Genomic DNA, 21,542 nt, shown 5'->3' with positions numbered 1-21,542 from the left:
GAGGTTGTGTATATGTGCAACCACACATTCCCTCACTTGACAACAATTGCCGACCCCATGCTATTTCCATGGTCTTCTTTTCTTCTTCCAGTTTTGGCTGTGTCATTGTATCTCACATTATCGGCTGCCAAGGAGGCAAGCACAGGTTTGCAAGTATAAAAATGAAACAACTCAAAACATAAGCTCAAGAGAAACAAAAACATATTCTTTATATATTAGTTGGGCTCTGAGTGTGTGTGTGTGTGTGTGTGTGTGTGTGTGTGTGTGTGAGATATCATACAGGGCTCTACATTGCAAGTGAAACAGTCGCATTTGTGAGTAATTTTTCAAAGTGGCGACTAGAAATAATGAAACGCTCATCTTTTGGCGATTGTATTTCTTTCACTGACAATCTTCTAAAGCTCATTACTAAGTGAAAATATCTTTTCAACTTTTTTTTAATAAAATGAACAAAGTTAAATTATTTAAACAATAAAAGTTTAATAGAAAATCTGCTATTTTTTTTTTTAACAAAGGCTCTTTTTGAAGAAATTAGCATGTCAAGTATCAACATAAAATTTGTTGCATATTTAGAATTACACTTATTAAAAAGAACACACACAGAAAAATCCTTATGATGTACATATTCGTCACAGACGAAATTGTCATACTCTAAAAATCATGTGGGTTTGACTAGTAAACGAAAATATTTAGTTATCAAAGGTCAACTAAAGATAAATTTGTCCATAGAGCCCTGCCATAGCAGGAAATAGCTCTCATTTTAATGGTTAAATTTATTTTTGTGTGGGGAGGAACACTCTGTGTCAAGAAATATAAATAAAATATTACATGGAAAAAGCAAAAGCAAAAACAAAAATGCCTACTTGTTTTTCATTTAAATATTGAAAGATTATGAGTTTATGACTTGGTATATTCATTACAAAAAATTGTACAATTTAAAAAGTGAGAAAACAATTTTTTCAAGACATATTTTCAAAGTGCTATTGGCTAAATATGCTATATAATTGTGGCAAATAAGCTTTTGTTCAATGTATCATTTGGAATGGCTATTGTGTTTTGGCATATAAAAAAAAACAGACAAAACTTAAAATTTATTGCTGAAATTCGTCTACCATATTTGTGTACGATGATTAGCTAAAAGTAGATATTGTGTGCAGATTCAAATTAAATTATGCTGCGAGTTGTCTTCCCCTGCAATTATTAATACTTGAATAATGTAAACACCAGTAATCACAACTTTTGTTGGATTCGGAAGAAAAAAAAATAATGAGCTTATTGCTTCATGTAAATAAAAATTAATCCTAACTTGTGATGGATTTAAGACAAAGGATAATTTTTTTTATATATTTGTAAAATAAAAATGCCATTTTGGAAGCGTTTTGCCTGCTGGAGGAACCAATTTTGAGAAAATCAGAAGACAAACAGAATAAGAGAATAACAGAGAATGACTTTCTGCTAATTTCAGGGATATGCAAACTAGAGCTTGCCGATATCATTCATCCATAGTTTTGGTGGAATTTGAGCCATAACAGTTCAGATATATTAGTCCACCTGGGGTCATTTAAGGCCTTTATGAGATAAACCAAAGTTTACTCGAAAAAATTTGGTTCAATCACATTTCTACATTCCCTGTTGTATATCGTCATTTAAAATTTTATGCGAAATTAATGAAACAATCGAGGAAATCAGAAAACCAATAGACTAAATAACAAAGTTAAAGTACCAAGTGTATTAAACAGCATGGAGTAAAAAAAAAAAAAAAAAAAAAAAAAGTAAATCATTGCTGCATACCTGAAGTGTTGTTTGGGTTATAGTGTTTCATGATATGGTTGCGGAGACTGACTTTGGTAGAGTACTTTTTCTCACAGCCTTCCATTGGACACGGATAGATAATTTTTTCTTCTGAATGATCATGTTTCTTCAAATGAATGTACAGACTGCTTTTGGCAGTGAAACGTGTCTTACAACCTTTAAAAAAGACAGAATAAAAAAAAATCACAATGAAACCAAAATGGCTCCTATCTTCTTTATTTAAAATTCTAACTCTTGAAGTGAACTTTTTTTTTATAAATACTCACACAAGTATATCTAGAGAAAAGGATTTTTGTACAAAATTTTATAAAAGTTTTAAAAAGAATCAGTGAAGTCATAATGAATGAGGAGACAATATTGCAAAGGGAAACTGCTATCTGCAAACAAGTTCATAAAAATATATATATATATATATATATGAACAAATGATTATATATATATATATATATATATATATATATATATATATATAAAAATGAAAAATCTTGTTATTGAAAATTAATTCAAATTAAAAAAAAAAAAAAAAACTGTAAGAAAGGCATACAAAATTTTAATTATCTGACAAGGAGTACAAATAAACAAGAAAAACCTTATTCCACGGAATTTAAAAGATTCTAGAATTTAAAAAAGTACCATCATGTTTGACGCATCAATATTTGATTCTGAGTAACCATCTTATCTTTTTACATTCCAACATGTTTTTTTTTACAATATCAAAATATTTTTTGGGTCAGTTTGTTAAAAAAAAAAAAAAAAAAAATCCAACTAGAAATATTATTACTGTGACAACAATTTTAAATACCGAATCAAAGGGAGATAAATCTTAAAAACTTGACTTATTTAATTCGTGATAAAGCATTTCTTTCCATTTCTTTATAGTATTTTGTTTCTGTGTTTGTGTGTTTACATCTGTAAGTGACCACCACATAACCATTTTTATTTTACTTTATTTCTCACATATTTTCAAAATTTTACTTTTAATGTAAATTAATTTTAAAATGTGCCACTAATGAATCCTGGGCAATACCGGATAGGTATGCTTAATAGTTTATAAATATGGATCTGTAGTTAAACTAATGTGACATATTTTCAGTGAAAAAAAATTATTTTTATCTTCTTTTCTCAGGTCCATCAATAACAAGTGAAGCACACAGCCGGATTATCATTACCAGCATATAATTGTTTGTCATTATAGAAATTTAATTTTGGTGTTTGTTTATATTTGTTATCTTTAAAACGCACGCATTCCACGTGAAAGCATTAACATGTACTTACGTGTCATGCTGAAATTAGTATAAATTCAAAAATTAATGAAAAATAATTAACTGATGTTCTAGAAGTATAAATAAATAAAAAATCATCCACAAATACGGTCTCAGATATCTAGATTCAAGATGGCAGTGTGAATGAAAATTTAAGGATTTAGTCTAAATGATCAATTCTAATTACCTCCCCTTGGATCTTGTAAACTTTTCATCATTTAAAACTTAATAAATCTTCATTTTTACTTCTAATCATTTATTTACTGGATCATTTTTGGGGGGGAATTTTTGTAATTTATATTAATTTCGGCATATAAGTATGCAATAATGTTTTCACCTGAAGCGTATTGGCTTAAAAGATCAATATAAATAAGCACCTGGAAATGCAATAAGCACGAAGAGGAGATAATAAAAAAAAAAAAATAGATATACTTACCATCAACAGAACACTGAAAAGGTTTTGTTCCGCTGTGTTTGACCATATGACCCTTAAGATGTTCGGCTCTCATAAAAGCTTTGCCACATGCATTACAAAGCCATTTACGCACCCCTGTGTGTTTACTCATGTGGCGTTTTAATTTGCTTGCTGTAGCAAAGGCCCACGTACAACCCTATTGGAGAAGAAAAACAAGATAGCAAATATCTTTCTTTTAAATAACTATAACATAGGTTTCTAAAAATTATTTCCAAGTTCATTTTTTTTTTACTATATTTTTATTTTATCAGATTGTACCAAACGATGTGTCCATTTTTGTGAAGCTAAAATACCCACAATATCAGATTTATTTCATCATTAATTTAGTCACAATTCTTTTTCTATGACCTCTTCCCATCTGCCAATAAAGTTTTTCATTTTAGGTTCATAAAATTCCTTAGATTTGAAACCGAAAAAGGAAACTGTCTCTCTTTATGTATCTCACTATAAGGGATACATAATCTATTATAAATATAAATATTAGTGTTGGAACAATTAATCAAAATCGGAATCGGGAATTGGAAAAATCAAAACTTTTGGTGGTATCGGAATCGGAAAAATATATGTCTATTTTCTGATGCCAAAAATTTATTTATCTCTTTTTTATTTGATTTTGTTTGAAACAAAATCTTCAACTGCTGGTAGAAATAATAAAGTAATAAATATTTATTAATTTTAAGCTACCAGTAAAACTAAAAGCTATAAATCACCCCCACAAGTGTGTGTATTTAACGTTTCAAGAAAATATATGCACATTTTACACATGTTTTTACTATAATCCTGACAAAATAACAACTTTATAGTTAAATATTTAGAGATTTATAAGGAATCGGAATCGGTAATTGTACCGGAATTGGGAATTCAGAAAGGAATCAGTAATTGTTTATTTTTTATTTTTACATTTTCACCCCAAACAAGGCACGTTGCCACTTTGATGTAGGCGGCTACTATCAGGGACATAAGCTAGGGAGTTGGGCAGCAAGATGTTGGTTCACATTACATTTGAACTTCTGCATGTCAGTACAGTTGGGGAAGCAGGGACCCGGAAGGGAATTCCAAAGTCTAGCAGTTCTGGGGAAGAAGCTATTTGAGTAAAAGGCTTTCTTACATCTAGGGATCTCTACTGTGAAAGGGTGGGATTTAGCTGCTTGTTGGGTTTGTCGGGGGTATTTACGTCGAGGGGGTACAAATGCTTGCAGATCGTCGGAGCATTCACCATTAAAGTACTTGTAAAACAAGCAGAGGGATGCAACATTTCATCGATGGGACAGAGGCTGAAGCTTAGATGACAGTTCAGGACCTATCAGGTTGGCGACTCTCTTTTGAACCTTGTCCAGAAGCAAGAGACTAGTAGCAGATTCACCAGCCCAACTATGACAATACTGCATACATGAGCAAATGGTGGCCTTATAAAAATACAGGATACTTTCAGGCGTTAGTAGCTTTCTAGCACGATAGAGAGAGCCTACCTTCTTCGCAGCGGTCCTGGCAATATTCTCAATCTAATTGTTCCAACTCATGTTTCCTGTGAACATGAGGAGTTTAAAAGATGTACTTTCAGATAAAGAGTCTTTGGCCATTGTCATTGGTGGTAGAGAAGGTTTCTTGTAATTATTGAAGGAAACAAGTTTAGTCTTGGCAGCATTGAATGTTGAGACACTTGTAGTCTGTCTAAACTGTACGAACGAACTGACTAAACCAAGATGGCCGACTCCTATTTATATCACCACAAGCAAGGGAGGTAACCATGTAACTGAAGCAAGGGAGGTAACCAATGTCTACATTAACATTGCTGCTGTCCTCAAGTGAATAATTTATTTCTGATTTAACAAGTCCCTTAGAAGCTCAGACGAAGCTCCTGCCTTGGTCAAACAATCAGAGACCTGATCACAACCCTTGATCCATTCTATCTGTATCTCTCCTCTACTCTTCATTTCCTTCAGCCTTGCTACATCTATTCTCAATCGTCGATCGCTTACCAGATTGTTGGAATTCAATGTCTCCACAAGTGATGCATTATCTGTCTTGCAGAGAACGTCTGGCAATTTAGATAACTGAAATACCTCTTGTATCATAACCGCAGTCAAAACACCAGCATCAGCTCCCTCATTCAGAGCAAGAGTCTCTGAGGCCAATGGGCTTTTTGTCACTCTGTCCAATTTCTTTGACGCCCAACACATGGGGGCCATTTTGTCAGTACTTCCTCCAATAAAGACAACAAAACCACCCTGTGAAGATCCATCTTCCAGACTGGCATAAGAGGCATCAGTATAACACAAAATGTGTAAATCTGAGGGCTTTCCCAATTTTGGAAATGTTATAGAACCCTTCTTGGATTTCAATTTTGATAAGGCTTTATTCGCCTCAAATAAGGCTTTTACTTTGGGATGCTTTCCAGTGTTGCTCATTTTACACACATCAAAAGCTATATCAGGGCGTGTTTGAGTTGAAACCCACATCATCTAACCTGCAAGTCTCTTCAACTCATGCTTTTCTTCTTCATTCAGTTCATCATTTTTCCTCAGTATCCTCCCTTTGCTTATTTCTATTGGAGATATGGAAGATACATATAGATCTTGTTCTACAGTGATCCCATTTTCCTGTTGATTAACATTCAGTCCAACATATTTGAATGTTCCACTTTCATGAGATCCCACCTTAAATTTTTCTTTCAATGTTGCAATCACATCCCTTTCAAACTCTGTGTTTCCACAGAAAACAAAATCATCCACGTGCATAGCAAGAATTCCAGTCAAATTTCCTTTAATATCATGCCACAAAAACAATGCATTATCATAAGCACTTGCTACTCCTTTTAATTCAATCAAAGCCTGAGTAACTCTCTTGTACCATGCCCGTGGAGCATCATTCAATCCATAGATGCATCTTTTTAATTTCCACACTTGAGATTTAGGACAAACATCAGATGGTGGCCTCAGGTACACATCTCTCTCTAAAATACCACCTTGCAAAAAGGCTGAGGTAAAATCTATGGTCTGCAGCATCCAATTCTTTATTGATGCGGTTAGCATGACCATTCGCATAGCTTCACGGCTACATGTTGGGGAGTCCGTTTTCAGATTACTATTTTCTTCATAGCCTCGTGCTACAAGGCGAGCTTTCATTGTTTTCTGATTATCCTTGAATTTTTCAGTAATCACCCATCTTGTGGATATTGTTTTTTGACCTGTGTATGGCACACATTCAAATACTTCATAGGTGTTCATGTTTTTTATTTCTTTATGCTTGGCATCCATTACAGCTTTCGACTGCTCTTGTTCAGCGGTGAGCAGGACTACATTTTCCTGTTTAGTATATTGGGGCACTTCTTTCCAATGATCAATATGATTCCAGTTGATACAAACTTGATCCTCGTTTTCATCCTCAGGTTCTATATTGATCCAATGACTATATTTGCCAGTTGATTTAGGCTGTACTGACATAACCTTTCCTTTCTTCCACTCCTCACTTCCATTTATTTTATAAGTTACGGTCTTATTTCGGCCAGGTTTTTCAGTCTTATCTCTTAAACTGGTAGAACTATCAACAACTTCTTCTCTGTCTATATCTTCACTTTCTACCACTTGATTCTGCAACTCCTCCTCCTCAACTGAAAGGTATTCATTCTTCCCTTCTGTAGTGTTTCCCAGCATTTCAGCTTTTTTTGTTCTTTTTTCGTTGTTTTTATTCACTTTCATCAATTGGCACGGATACATCCTATAAAATGCTCCGCCATGTCTGATTAAGACAAACTGGCCTTCTCTGCCTAACACTTTTGCTGGACCACGCCATCCTTTAAAACCCTGCCTCCGATAATAGATTTGGTCTCCGGTAGCATAATCTTCATCAGCATAAGTTCTGACATTAGACCTGAGAGCTCTCCTAATTCTCTCACTGGACTCAGCTTCCAAAAAGTTTCTCCTTGCACTATGGAGAGCATTTAAATTTTTTCTCACCATGTCACTTGTAGTAGAGGACTCCATAGCAGGTAACTGGTCTGTCAGAATTGAGGGTGTATTTACATTGAAACCGAATACAAGTTCATTTGGACTGTGTCCAGAGTAATTGAGGAGGGCATTTTTTGCACAAATAGCCCATGCCAAGGCAATTTCAGGTTCACACTTCTCATCGTCAATTGTTTTTTTCATTGCCTCAGCAACTATCAAATTATGACGTTCTACAGTACCGTTGCTGAATGGACTTTCTGCGGCAGTAGTACAGGTCTCTATGTTGAGTTTTTCATTCATCTGTCTATAGTGTTCGTTGTTGAATTCACCCCCATTATCACTCAGAAAACGAACAGGAGATCCGAAATAGGTAATCCACATCATAAAGATGTTTTTGATGATCTCCTCCTTCTTCTTTGTTTTGATCAATGTTGCCGCTGAATACCTGGTAGCGGCATCAATGAGATGTAGTATCCACACCTCATTGTGGATGAACTCTTTCAAATCCATGCAAACTGTGTGATTAAATCTATTGCCAAGAGGCAATCCCACAACCGGTCGCAGTGGAGCTTTTTTAAATCTAAGGCAAATTTGACAGTTTTCACAAACCTCCTCAATCGCCTTTATAAATTCCTTGTCATTGAATTTGCCACTTTTTTTAACCAAGGAAACAAATTTTTCCTTCGAGGCATGAGCAAACTGTCGATGAAGTTTTTCTGCTTTTTTTTTTTTTTCTGTGAAAGAACACTGACCAAAATTCTGAACATGTAATACAATGTTCTTAGTACCACTATGATCCAACAACTTATTTGTTAAGGGGAGACAATAGTGCCCTGAAGTTGTGGTCTTTAGTTCAATACATTTATCAAAAATCCAGCACATATCTTTCCGGAAATCTAGCACTATTCCTGCTGTCTTCATTGATTTGTGACTTAATAGAAGAGGCAAGTCGTTTTTCACAATATCTGCTTCGATATAAACTCTTATACCTCCGAGTGTAACCGGAAATTTAGCAACTTTAATTGCTGTGACAGCCACTCCATCACCAAAACAAAAACTCCGGTCTGAGTTCGTATACTTCACTAGTTGCAGGTCACTTTCATTTAAAGTATCTAAATAAACATCAAGCCACACTTCGCCAGCCAGTGTGCGAGTACAAGCAGAATCCAAGACTGCCATTCCAAATGTTTCCTTTACAAGATTTGAGATTTTTTCATTTGTACTGTTCAAATAAATATTTTCTTGAATGAACAACATAATGTGTATTTGTTCTGTCGCTTCCGTAAACCTGGGCGTATTTCTAGGACACTCTCTAATTAGATGGTTCGGAGACTGACATTTGTAACACAACAACACGTTTCCACTTCGGTCACATGGATTAGATTGTCCTCGACGAAAACGCCTTTTGTTGTTACCCGGTTTAGAATAATTATAGTTGACGATTTCGGGCTCTGATTTCACTGCCGGTACATTTTCATCACGATAAATGTCACCAAATACTTTCTTTATCGATTCCTTCATGTTTTGATACGTCAAAACAGAACACGTTGTCCGCGCTAATTTTTCGTTCTCTTCCGATATGTTAACCGCGTTCAAAACAAGAAAAGCTTGCACTCCTTCCGGTAGAATAATGTTGAATTTTTTTAATCTTTGGTACAAAAACTCATAACGAACAAGAAAGTCATTTATACTGGTACCTGACGATCTTTTATAAGTGTAAAATTCCTTAAAAGTCACGTAAGCGCGCGTGTGTTCATCCTTTAAATATATGTCATCCAGTTTCTTTATTAAGATCTTCAAGCCATCTCGTCCGCCGATGTCACTTGTTGGCAATTCACGGACACATTCTCTAATATTCGGTGGTAGCGTCAAAAACACTGCTGGCCCTTTTTTTTCCTCAGAAAGATCCGTGAACAACGACCACATTTCAACGTCTTGTTTCCAGTTCTCGTAAACATCCTCCCCCTCCAACAATGGAGGTTGTTTGTTCGAAGTTGCCATATCCGATATCCGATCTGTCTAGTGCTACAGACAAGCTGTACAGAAAAAAAAAATTTTTTTTTTTTTTTTTTTTTTTCGTTTTGTCGCACAGGAGTTTAAAAGATGTACTTTCAGATAAAGAGTCTTTGGCCATTGTCATTGGTGGTAGAGAAGGTTTCTTGTAATTATTGAAGGAAACAAGTTTAGTCTTGGCAGCATTGAATGTGACCATCCATTTTTGTCTCCATTCCACTACAGATTGGAGGTCATCCTCTAGTGTTTGCTATTTCTTTAGATATGTGTTCATTTGTTTTCCTGTCATGTCTGTTATAGAGCATGGTGTCATCAGCATATATACCCATCTCACAAACAATTTTGTCAGGGAGGTCATTTATGAATATTAGGAATAATAGAGGTTCAAGGATAAACCGTTGAGGCACTCCTGCATTTATATCATATTGTTTAGATGTATGACCGTCGAGGACAACCTGGATTTTTCTCTTATCTAAGAAGGATTTAATTATGTTAAGTATTTTTCCAGTGATAGTGCATGATCTAATTTTCCTGAGAAGACCTTCATTACTATACCCTGTCAAAAGCCTTAGATATATCTAGAGCTACCGCTCTACCCTCCCCTGCTTTGTCCAGTAAATGGTATATACGTTCAGAGATTACAGTTAGGATGTCTGCTGTGGAACGGGCTTGTTTAAATCCATATTGTTGGTCGGTCAGAAGTTTAACATCTGTAAGGTGATGGACTAGAGCTTGGTTACTTATGAACTCAAATATTTTGGCGAAAAGTGGGAGGAGGCTAATGGGGTGATAATTAGATGGGTCAGTTCTTTCGCCAGAATTCTTGAAAACTGGTACCACAGAAGCAGTTTTCCAGCAGGCAGGAAAGCAAGATTCATTAAGGCATTTGTTGTAAAGTTTGGAGAGAACTGGAGCTACTTCGGCAAAGCATTTTTTTAATAGCACAGCCAGGATGAGATCAGGTCCACATGCTTTTGAAATGTCAAGATTTTTTATAACATGCACCTGAGAAGGGGTGATTTTCAGATCATCTAGCGTGGCGTCTGTCCCCAAAGGAAAGTCAGGAAGGAGGTGGTTAGCAAGATCCAGTGTGGAGTTGGAGGCAAACCGACTGGAAGCATGTTAGCCTTCTCGGTTGCTGAGCAAACAACCTCATGATTGTTGGATAGTGGAGGAATAGTTGATTGCCCATTATTTACTACACTGTTGTAGATTTTCCAGAAGTCACGGGTTCCTAATTTCTGTGCTTTGATGCGTTTTTTGGTTGTTTCAGTAAATTCTCTCTTAGCTGTCGCTATTTCTTTCTTACAGTTACTTCTGGCTTCTATATACTTCTGTCTGTTTGAACTGGACCTATGTCGGTTAAATCCGCGGTACGCATGCTGCCTTTGCGCAATGGCAGCTGCACAAGTAGAAGTAAACCATTGGGGAGAGTGGGGCTTGCTATAAAATTTCCGTGCGGGAACATGTGCTTCAATTACCATTTTGAACTATTTAGTGGTCTGAATGGCGCACTGTTCAGCAGGAAATGAAAAGATATTTCACCATGGGGCGTCTCTGATGAGATTCCAGATGGCTTCCCAGTCAGCCGTTTTATAATATCTCGTTGTTTTGAGCAGCGGCTCTTCAGTTTTGGCTCTAGAGTTTAGGGCGATTTCAACCATTATCACTGCATGATCACCGTTCCCAAGTGGACTTTGGGTATTCGTTACACAATCATCGGGAACTGTGGTCAGAAACAGATCAAGAAGTGAAACGTGTTGTTCTTGCTGGTCTGGGAAACAGGTTGGAAACGTAACAATTTGTGATAGGGAATGAGATATAGAGAAGCTATGTGTTGTGCTACCAGCTGCATCTGTGTAAGTAGAAAATCCAAGCCATTTGCTGTGGTGGACATTGAAGTCACCAAATACATGCACTTGTGCGCTAATGTCGAGGGAAAGTGCTGTATCTATACTGTCAGAGATTTTGTTTATCAGGGTACAGTCCTGGGTCGAGGGAGAGCAGTAGAGAAAATAAAAGTAGCTAATGTTATGTTGCATGTTAAGTCTGAAGCACATAAAGGCTTGATCGTCCGATTCTAGTTTTGTTTTTCTAGTCAAGGGGAGGGTGTTATGTATATAAACTCCAAACTTGTGCATATGTCTGTCAGAATCCTTACGACAGAGTGGGAGATATCCAGGCATGTTAAAGTAGTTAGAGGGGATAGAGGAGTGTAGGTTAGTCTCACTTAGTGCTAAGATATCCGGGGTATTTGTTAGGAGAAATGCTTCAACATCAGCTAAATTAGTTCTAAGCCCATGGATGTTCGTAAATGCAAGCCTCAAGAGAGGAGGCAAATTGGTTTTGTTTGAGTTTTGGCCTGGTTTAAGCGTAATTTTTTATTGTACTGTCATTTTTTTAAGAGTTTCAGTTTAGGTAAGGGATGCTGAACAAGTGGTTATGCAGAATACCAGACATGCAACACAAGTAGACCATCAGTTGACCTTCCATCGACTAGGATTGTGTATCGGAATCGGGAAATATATTGGAATCGTCCCATCACTAATAATTATAAAAAAATTGGACTGATCACATTCACTGGCACCTGTTGAATGTTTATGAAGCCAATGCAGTTGATGTCGGTACAGCTGGGAGATGGGTTTGTTGATTTCAGAGTGGCGACGGAGATGTGAGCAACAAAGCGGGCTCCAGACGCCCATATGCAGCCGCCATTCCCAGAAAACATTATGTAGCTCAACCATCAGCACCTATCGGCAAATAATGATGAATGAAATGCATGTAGAGTTGAATGTAGGTGTCAGTGCACTGGAAACGATGTTGTCAACCCTAGGATACAGCAGGTGGGTTCCATGAATGTTTATGCAGGACGAAAAGGACCACCAACAGGATGTCTGTCAAGACTTGTTGAATCAGTACAGAGCTGATGCTGATGGATTCTTGGACTGCATCATTACTGGTGATGAGGCATAGTATCATCACTGTGAGCCGATCCAAACAGCAGTGGATGGAATGGTGCCACTCATGCTCCCAAACAAAGAAGAAGTTCAAGATGCAGAAATCTGCAGGCAAAATTATGTGCAGTATCTTCCGAGACAGGAAGAGTATCATCTTCCTGGATTTCTTGGAATCAGTGACTGTCAACTCTGACCATCACATTGAACCATTGACAAAGCTGAACATCCAGATAATCCATATAAGACCAGAGAAAAGGGAAATCTTCCGTTTGCAACATGACAACGCCAAGCAACACACAAGTTTGAAAACAACAGAATGTAAAACAAAGTTCAGCTGGATGGTGCTGTCTCACCCACCACGTAGTCCCAACCTTGCACCATCAGACTTCCACCTGATCGGACCTCTGAAAGACGTATTACGCGGGTAACATTTCTCTGGCAACAACGCTATAATTGTAGCAGTGAAAAAAATGGGCCACCTCGACAGGCGCTTATTTTTACGACCGAGGCATCAAGGCTCTTGTTCATTGCTAGCAGAAGGGCACTGAAAATGGTGGTGATAGAAAAATAAATTTCGGAGCACAAAAAGTTACTCATTCTAATGGTACTCCTTCTGTCTTCATAGCTCTTCAACTTTTTGCATTAAAAAATAGGAAGCATTTGGAAGAACTCCTGTATATATAATATACTAGCAGGGAGACCCAACATTGCCCAGGATTGAATGAGGATCAACAAATTTTCCACCATTCTATACTTTAAACTTAATTAAAATCAGTGAAATCACCCATTTTTTAATCAAATTGATTGATTGCGTGCTCTAGCTAGACCCCATCCCAGTGTATTGGGAAGAAGCTTCTCATGCCTCCCCACAATGACAGTCCACAAAATATTGTAGAGAATTTATTGTTGATTTTATAAAATTATCTGTAAATAATGGCTTCACTTAAAGTTTAAAATGCAAAACACAAGTATCATGGTTCAATTATGCTCTAAACAAAAACATTCATTTCGAATGTGTCCCCGTCGTATCAAAGAACCAACTGTTGATTTTATGAAATTATGTTTACATAATCACTTGAATTAAAGTTAAACGTACAAAAGTCAAGTATCATGGTTCAATGGTGCTCTAAAAAGAAACATTCATTTCAAAAGGGGCCCCTGTCTTATAAAAGAATCTATAGTTAATTTTATAAGCTTGGTTTTAATACTTGTGCAATGATTAAACTTATCAAATGCACTTGTGATGTTAGCTTATATAAAAGTGTTAACTTTGGTCAAAATCGGATTTTATTTCTTTAATCAGATTTTTTTGGGATTATCGATTTTCAATACTTATCAGAGGAATTCCGATACAAAACTTATGCAAGAACACTCCCAGACACATCAAGTACCTTCATGTGAAATTTCACAAAAAAAATCAGACCAGCTGTTTCCAACTCCGTATGCAACAAACTAACATATACAAAGTTTCTTTTATATAATAGTATGTATATATATATGTGTCAGGTCATGTCATGTGCTACTGGTACCATGTAACCCAGTACTACCTGCCTCATGGTTGGGTCACCGGCGACTAAACTGGTTCCCCCACCAGACTTGTTTGGTGAGGAGGGCGACTAGTCTCCCTGAAGGATTAAAAACAAGACCTTCCAAAGGGCGAATGAACTCTTTTTCTGGGTCAACGGCCAACTAGCACCGTGTATATTTGTGTATGTGTATTGGGGTGGAGAGGGCTCCCGTAAGCCGTGGTGAAGGCAACCTTTCTAGGAGAAGCAAATCTCTGATTTAAAAAACCATAAAGCGGAAGACCATTACCCGCATTAAGCTGGTATGCAGTTTAATTTGTTGCTGGCTATCTTGCTCTTGCTTATTGCTGGATCTCAACATTTTGAACCGAGAGAGAGACTTAGCTGTCGTACAAAGCTAAGACTCTGTAACATCATATTTGTATAGATACTCCCTCAGGCATTTGGGCTCATGGATTTTAAATGTCTGAAGGAGTGGCACTCGCTTGTCTGACAAGACGTTGCAATCATCATCATATATATATATATAACTGAGAAAACTTGATATTTGGAACTTGGAGAATTATTATATTACACTATATATGCCCTGGAACCCAATAAAAAGGAATTCATTGAGCTTGGACTTTTTTCAAAATTTACAAAATTTATACATAAAAAAAAAATTTTCCCTCATAAAAAAACTATTTATGAGAAAGATTTTTTTTATCCATTATGATTGGTATATACAAACCAAGTATGTTTCAAGTAAATGATTAACATTATATATATATATATATATATATATATATATATATATATATATATATATATATATGTAGAATATCAATAAAATAAGAAAACAACAATATAAAAATATAGCAATACACACGGACGATAAAACGCTTTGAATAATTAGATTTCAAGGGGGTTCTGCTAAAATCATCATATTTTTAAAACCAAAACAATTTAAGTTCTCAAAATATGACCGTTTTGTTCAAAAATGAATATACTTTCAAATAAATTAATAAATGATAATGTACATTATATATTTTAAAAGTTTTAAGCAAATAAAGTGCTAAAAATGTTACCATCATAAAACAGCGTTTTCGGTAAGATTTATGTAGAGCTATTCGGTTATCAGAATATATAATTTTAAAGCAATCCGGCGTTATTCTTGGTCAAATTTAAAAAATATAGTTGAAAAACAAATATGTAACGTGTGCACTTTTATCCATTACATTAGTTTTTAACGGTGAATTAAATAGTGTTTTTTTTTAAAAAAAAAAAAGAAAACGTGAAATATAATTTTTTTGCTTCACGTGTGCGAGCAGTATCCCCACCCCTCCCAATATATTTTTTTGTCTTTTTTTTTTACAATGTTTTTCAGCGGATTATAATCGAATGGACACTAATCTAGCCAATTATATAAAAAAATAAAATAAAAAATATAAAATCAATATTTAAATATTTGTAGGAGGTGCTCAGTTTCTAGTTAAGTTCCTATTTACTTGCCTCCCCACGAGGACAGTTAGACACAAGGTCAGTTTTTAATGTCAGGAAAATCCAGCTTCCCAAAATGGGTCAATCTGGATAGAAACAAACATAAAAATTGTCTCAGTCGTGAAGGATTTCTCCTTCACTGACAGAGGACAGAAAAGGCGAAGTGTAGCATCAGAATACCACACTGTGATCTTGGCCCGAAGTCCAGGTAGAGAAATAAAAAAAAAACGTCTTAAACTGGAAAGTTTAACGAAATAATGTGTCACTAGGACAAGAAATGTAATTGAAAATAAAAACCAAATTTATCAAAAATTTGTAAACGATTTGTTAGCTTTAGCAAAAAATGTTTTTTGATATTTAAATAAGTGGGCAAAAATACTTAATAAGTTTTCCAAACGTCACGTTTTCTGTTAGTGACATCACTTGATTTAAATTAAATTTATTTTTGTCTATTTGTCGTAATTATTGTTAAGTTTCACACCCCTTAAGAATTACGACAAACAGACAAAAATAAATTTCATATTTAAAAGTAATTTGATGTCCAAAATCTAAGGCATAACATTTTCAAAGGCCAATAATTATGATCCACTAACCATAAATATGAGGGTCAAACGCCTTAATAAAAAAAAAAACTGTTAATCCTACCTCTAACCCTAGATACAAGTGGCAAGCCTCCTCCTCTTAAAACCTTTAGCCCTAACAATAATGCTAAGTCTAAGTGGCAAGCTCCTCACCAAACAAGGTTCCTTGGTAAGCTACATATAAGTGTCTAAAAAAAAAAATCCTTCCTTAAAGAAAAAAAAATAAATTAGTCAACTGTCCTAAAATGCTAGAATGGTCTCGAAATGGTGAATTATTTTTCATTAAATTTATGTGAAACTAACCCCCACTCTAAATTCTAAAATTGTTTTTGTTTTGTTTTTATCAAGTCTTCAGAGTGTTCACACATAATTTTCCTTAGCTCTGTTATTAACCCAAAGTCAGAGTGGCAACCTTCCCCACCCTCTCATAATTGCACAAAGACTCTCTTAAAACCCCATATAATCGTCTTTAGAAAAAAAAAAGGCACACAGGATTTATCTCCGATAGAAAAAAAATGGTTACGTGCCCTAAAACGCTAGAATTGCACAAAATGGGAAATCATTTTACATTAAATTCTAAAATAATATTTGTTTATCTTTCATTAAAGTTTTTTAAGGTATTCACACGTAATTGCCTACAAAGGTAAAATCGCATATTTTGGAGAGGTGGTCAGATGGGGTGGGGGATTAACGAAAGGTATTAATCTACAATAATACCAAAGAAATGTTGCAATATATTCATTTTTAAACAGTCCTAGATTTCGATTTCAGTTATTTGTACATACAATTCAGCTTTGAGTTCCTTAACTTCTTTTCTTTTTAATGGATACATGGCATTTTTAAGGAATTGCAGCACATTTATTTGCATTTACTGCAGATTATTTGGAAACCATTAATTTTTAAAGATTTTCAGTATCATATTCTAATTCCTAGCACAAAAATAAACTTATATGAGTAATTTCATTGCTTAATCTTGTGTTTTAACAAAGATTTGCATTTTTACTGAAAAAGTAGTGCAAAAAATGTGACAAAATGCATATCATTAAAGAAGGAAAAATATCCAAACGTGTGCGGCACAAAAAATAGTCATAACTTTCTTACGTTTAATTGGATTTAAAAATTTTTTAAAGATTCTTTCTTAGCTCATCAAGCTCTTTCTGTAGATACCAATATTGAAATATTTTAAGTTATTTCAATTTTTTCATGTGTATTGCTATAAAAATATATACTAAGGCATATAGATGTATTCTTTTATTCAATAAGGATGATACATCAATTAGGGGTATAAGTAAAACTCTGCATACCACGGGATTTCGAAGTCTAATGCTTCTCATCAGAAGAGAGGAGAAGACCCTAGGTAACATAATAGAGATGCGACATCTAGCTATAGCTACACTAGGAGCGAAATAATTGTGCATGAGAGGAGAATGGTAATATATGTAAACTGTTGGGTGAAGGTATGGGAGAACTACAGTGATCTATGAGATAGAGGAGGAATATAGCTTCTTTTTTTTTTTTTTTTAACAAAATGAAGATAGGTGTATACTATGTATGCCATGGTGGGTTCAATATAGGTGTGCCTATGCGCATCTGTACTATCGGGAAGAATATAGGCCAAGTGATTGAAAGTGGATGTTTATTTAATTATTAGTATATATTTTTATATTGTCTTTTTATTTTCTTGATATTCTATATAAGTTCCAAAACAATTTGTTGAGCTTTGCATTATCCCAATAAGTCTTCTTTTAAAAAAAATCAATCTTATTCTTTTAACTATATATATATATATATATATATATATATATATATATATATATATATATAGTAAGCTCTACCTACATATTGAGGACTGTTGAAGTAAATACTTAAAGTTTACACATAAATATATACTTTCGTATATTAATTTATGTGATTAAATGAAGCAGTCATATATATATATATATATATATATATATATATATATATATACACACACACACAAACATAAATACTCATACTCACATCAAACCTGCACTGGTAGGGCTTCTCACCAGTATGGCATCGCACATGCAGTTTAAGTCGACAAACTTTACTGAACATTTTACCACATCCTTCGTATTTGCACACGAGTTCGTCCCGATCTTGCTGATGCACTCGAGCGTGAGAACCCATACAGTTAGGAGACAAGAAAACTTTGTCGCAGCCTTCAACTGGACATCTGCAAAAGATAAAAAGAAAAAAAAAGGATTTTTCATAAAAACTGTAAATATACCTTATTTATTAGTGTTAAGACGATTAATCAGAATCGAATCTGTATCATGAAAATCAGAACATTTTGGGGTATCATAATTAGAAAAATTTGTACCTATTTTCAAATGCCAAAAACGATTCTTTTAATTATGTTTTTTTTCATTTGTTTTTACTTAAAACTTAATTTCCCATCGCTGTTACAAATGAAAATTGACAAAGATTTATTGACTTTAAATTACCAATAAAATTAAAATTTGTATACCACGACAAAAGTGTACTTTTACATACGTGAAATATATGGCTATATTACATGGGTTTTTGTGGTAACCTGAAAAATAATTTAGAAAAAAAAAAGGCAACTCTACAAGTAATTATTTAAAGATTTTAAAAGACTTGGAAATTTAAAACAGAATCAGGAAAAATATTGGAATTGTCACCATTTATTTGACAGTATCCCTTCCAATCGCTCGACAAAAGTAAATTAATATAACTTGAATTTACTTTTTTTACTCACGTTCACCCCTAGCAAGGCATATTGCCACTTGGACGTAAGGGGCTACTATTTGGGATCATACCTAGGAAAGATTCAAAAATGTTGGTTTACATTACATTTAAACTTCTGCATATCAGTACAGCCAGAGAAGCAGGTAGCAGGAAGGGAATTCCAAAATCTAGCTGTTCTAGGGAAGAAACTAGAGCAGAAAGCTTTCAGGTATTTAGGGACCTCAACAGTGAAGGGGTGTGATTTTGTTGCTAAGTAGGTTTGTTGAGGATATGTACGTCGAAAGAAGCAGGGAATAGATCAGACAATTCGGAAGAACACATATCCCCACGCGCCTTCACTGATGTCAAACACTTGTCATAACTGTAAATCCAAAACTGCTGTCTGTGTGAAATAAAAACTTTTATAGAAAAGACCAAGACTAGCAAGACTGCGAGATAGATGTTGCAGAGAAGAAAGGGTGAGGACCAATTAACTTACAGATACTTTTTTGTGTTTTATCAAGGATTCTAAAATGAGACAAATTCATCAGCCAAAATATTACAACAATATTCCATACGTGGTCTTATAGTAGGTTTTTAGAGATAGAGGATAATCTCAGGCAGGTATGAAAAAGTGTTTAGAACGATATAGAGAACCTATTTCATAAGAAGCAGTAAGAGCAATGGATCTAATATATGGACTCCAAGACAGATTTGATGAAAAAGACCAAAAAGTTTTAGAGTTGCTTTCTCCTAAACATGAAAATAATCCATGAAAATCTCAGAAAGAAAGGGAATATGTCTACGATTGAAATGCTTATCATGTTTGCTGATGATACCAGTTATTTTTTTTTAATTCCTTTACAAGAGCCGTTAACCCCAGCAGATTAAATAAAAGGGATCAGTTTGAAATCCCCACAAGATTATTACAAGAAACAACAGGTCGGAGAAAATACTACATCCAAAATTTTGTGAACACGGTAGTGAACATGATAAGGACAATGAGGTGTGTTCGAAAACTAATGATACTAATAGCACAAATAACTTTTTCAATTCCAAATATGGTTTCTCGTTCGAAATAAGCTTTCTTTGAATCTAATGCACTTTTCACCCTACTTTTCCATGCTGGAAGTTTTCTCCTGTGATGGCTCTTCAGCTCCGTCATTACAGTCCTCTTGATGACCTCCCTCCATTCAAAATGGACCCCGTTTATGATCCTCTTGAGCAATGAGAAAAGAAAAAGTCACATGAAGCAAGATCAGATGAATAGAGAGGTTGTTTGAGTATGGCGATGCTCTTCTCAGTCAGGAACTGTTAAGGACATCGTAAGCAAGTGCAGGAGGTGAGGGGGAGTAATTGTAAAACAAAATCCGTGAAATGAAAATACAATTGTTGAACACGACAAAGATAACAGTTATATATTCCAAAGATATCAAATCACATAATGACACAAACCACTTATCCTTTTTCACCAGTACATACCTAAATCTATATTTTTTTTAGACATACATCATACATTCAAATATGGCGACAGTTGACCTTAAGGGTCAACCCCTATCGATCATAGCTAATAAACTTATGCATTTTGGTAAATCATCTCTACACGTAACCTACGATCATAATATTGTTAAATAATATGTGACAATTATTTTCTTGAATCATTAAAAACAGGTTATCCAACTTCTGTCTCTAAAGATATTGGATACTTTATGAAAGTTTATAGTGAAGTAAGGGTTGCCCAATCACCAACCACATTGCCTACCGACTCATCATTGCTTAAGCAGGAGACTAATGGCACAAATAATTTTTTTAATTCCAAATATGGTTTCTCGTTCAAAAAAGTTTTCCTTAAATCTAATGCACTTTTCTATTCTACGCTTCTGTGGCCTCCTTCTGTTCAAAATGGATGCATTTTATGATCCTCTTGAACAATGAGAAAAGAAAAAGTCACATGATGCAAGATCAGGTGAGATACTTTATGAAAGTTTATAATGAAGTAAGGGTTGCCCAATCTCCAACCACACTGACCTATCATTGCTTAAGTCCAGTCGCTCGGATTACATTTATCGATTTTCAACATGTCAGGGTTAGATGATGACACAAATTACTTATCCCTCTTTTATTCATATCTCACATAGCACGCAACACATGTAGACGTGTTTATTTTGAGATACACCTTGTACGTTTACATCTAGGGATAGTTGATCTCAGCGGTCAAGCCTTATCAACCATACATAATAAACTTATGCTTTTGGTAAATCATTTCTACACTTAGATAACAGAGCAAAGATGACAGATTCCCAATATATTAGGTTACGTGATAATATAATCCGTTTATCGCTCTTTCACCTATAGTTCACATAGCACAACGTGTCCCATTACTTGTCAGACAAAACCTACAGATAATACTGACCTCATATAATGATATATATATATATTAGTCATTTTTATTCTAAGTTGTCCGAAAAGGTCATTTATCTCAACTTACTTGTATGTTTTCTCAACATCAGTGTGGTTTTTGAGATGAAGATCCACCTGGCGTTTTGTTGGGAAGCGTTGATCACAGTTGGGTTTGGGGCACACCTCATTGCAGGGTCGTTCATGCAGCTTCTTGTGGGAATTTAAATTATAGATAGTTGTAAATTTTCTACCACAGCCTTCAATATCACACTGAAATATAGAAAAAAAAAGTCGATATAAAACATTGTAAATGTTTCCAAATTTAACAGTGAGAAAGACCAGACGAGTGTGAAATTGTGTTTGATAAATATTGCTATT

At 34.9% G+C, this 21,542-nt stretch overlaps 1 protein-coding gene across 1 annotated transcript in view; it reads right to left on the bottom strand.

Annotated features, from left to right (window-relative positions):
* Positions 1 to 21,542, bottom strand: part of LOC145239885 (uncharacterized) — a 99,774-nt gene that overhangs the window by 16,417 nt on the left and 61,815 nt on the right. Inside the window, exons 6-9 of the mRNA XM_080103501.1 lie at positions 21,253 to 21,434; positions 18,054 to 18,249; positions 3,511 to 3,685; positions 1,792 to 1,968 (exon numbers count right to left, since the gene is read on the bottom strand). Coding sequence (XP_079959627.1) covers positions 1,792 to 1,968; positions 3,511 to 3,685; positions 18,054 to 18,249; positions 21,253 to 21,434 — 730 coding nt within the window. The remainder of the gene's footprint in view (positions 1 to 1,791; positions 1,969 to 3,510; positions 3,686 to 18,053; positions 18,250 to 21,252; positions 21,435 to 21,542) is intronic.

This window comes from Euprymna scolopes, chromosome 19 (genome assembly GCF_053919585.1).
Source record: "Euprymna scolopes isolate OS-2025 chromosome 19, ASM5391958v1, whole genome shotgun sequence".
Lineage (NCBI taxonomy): Eukaryota > Metazoa > Mollusca > Cephalopoda > Sepiida > Sepiolidae > Euprymna > Euprymna scolopes.
The sequence above is the reverse complement of the archived record's forward strand: the minus strand, read 5'-3'. Positions and strand labels throughout refer to the sequence as shown.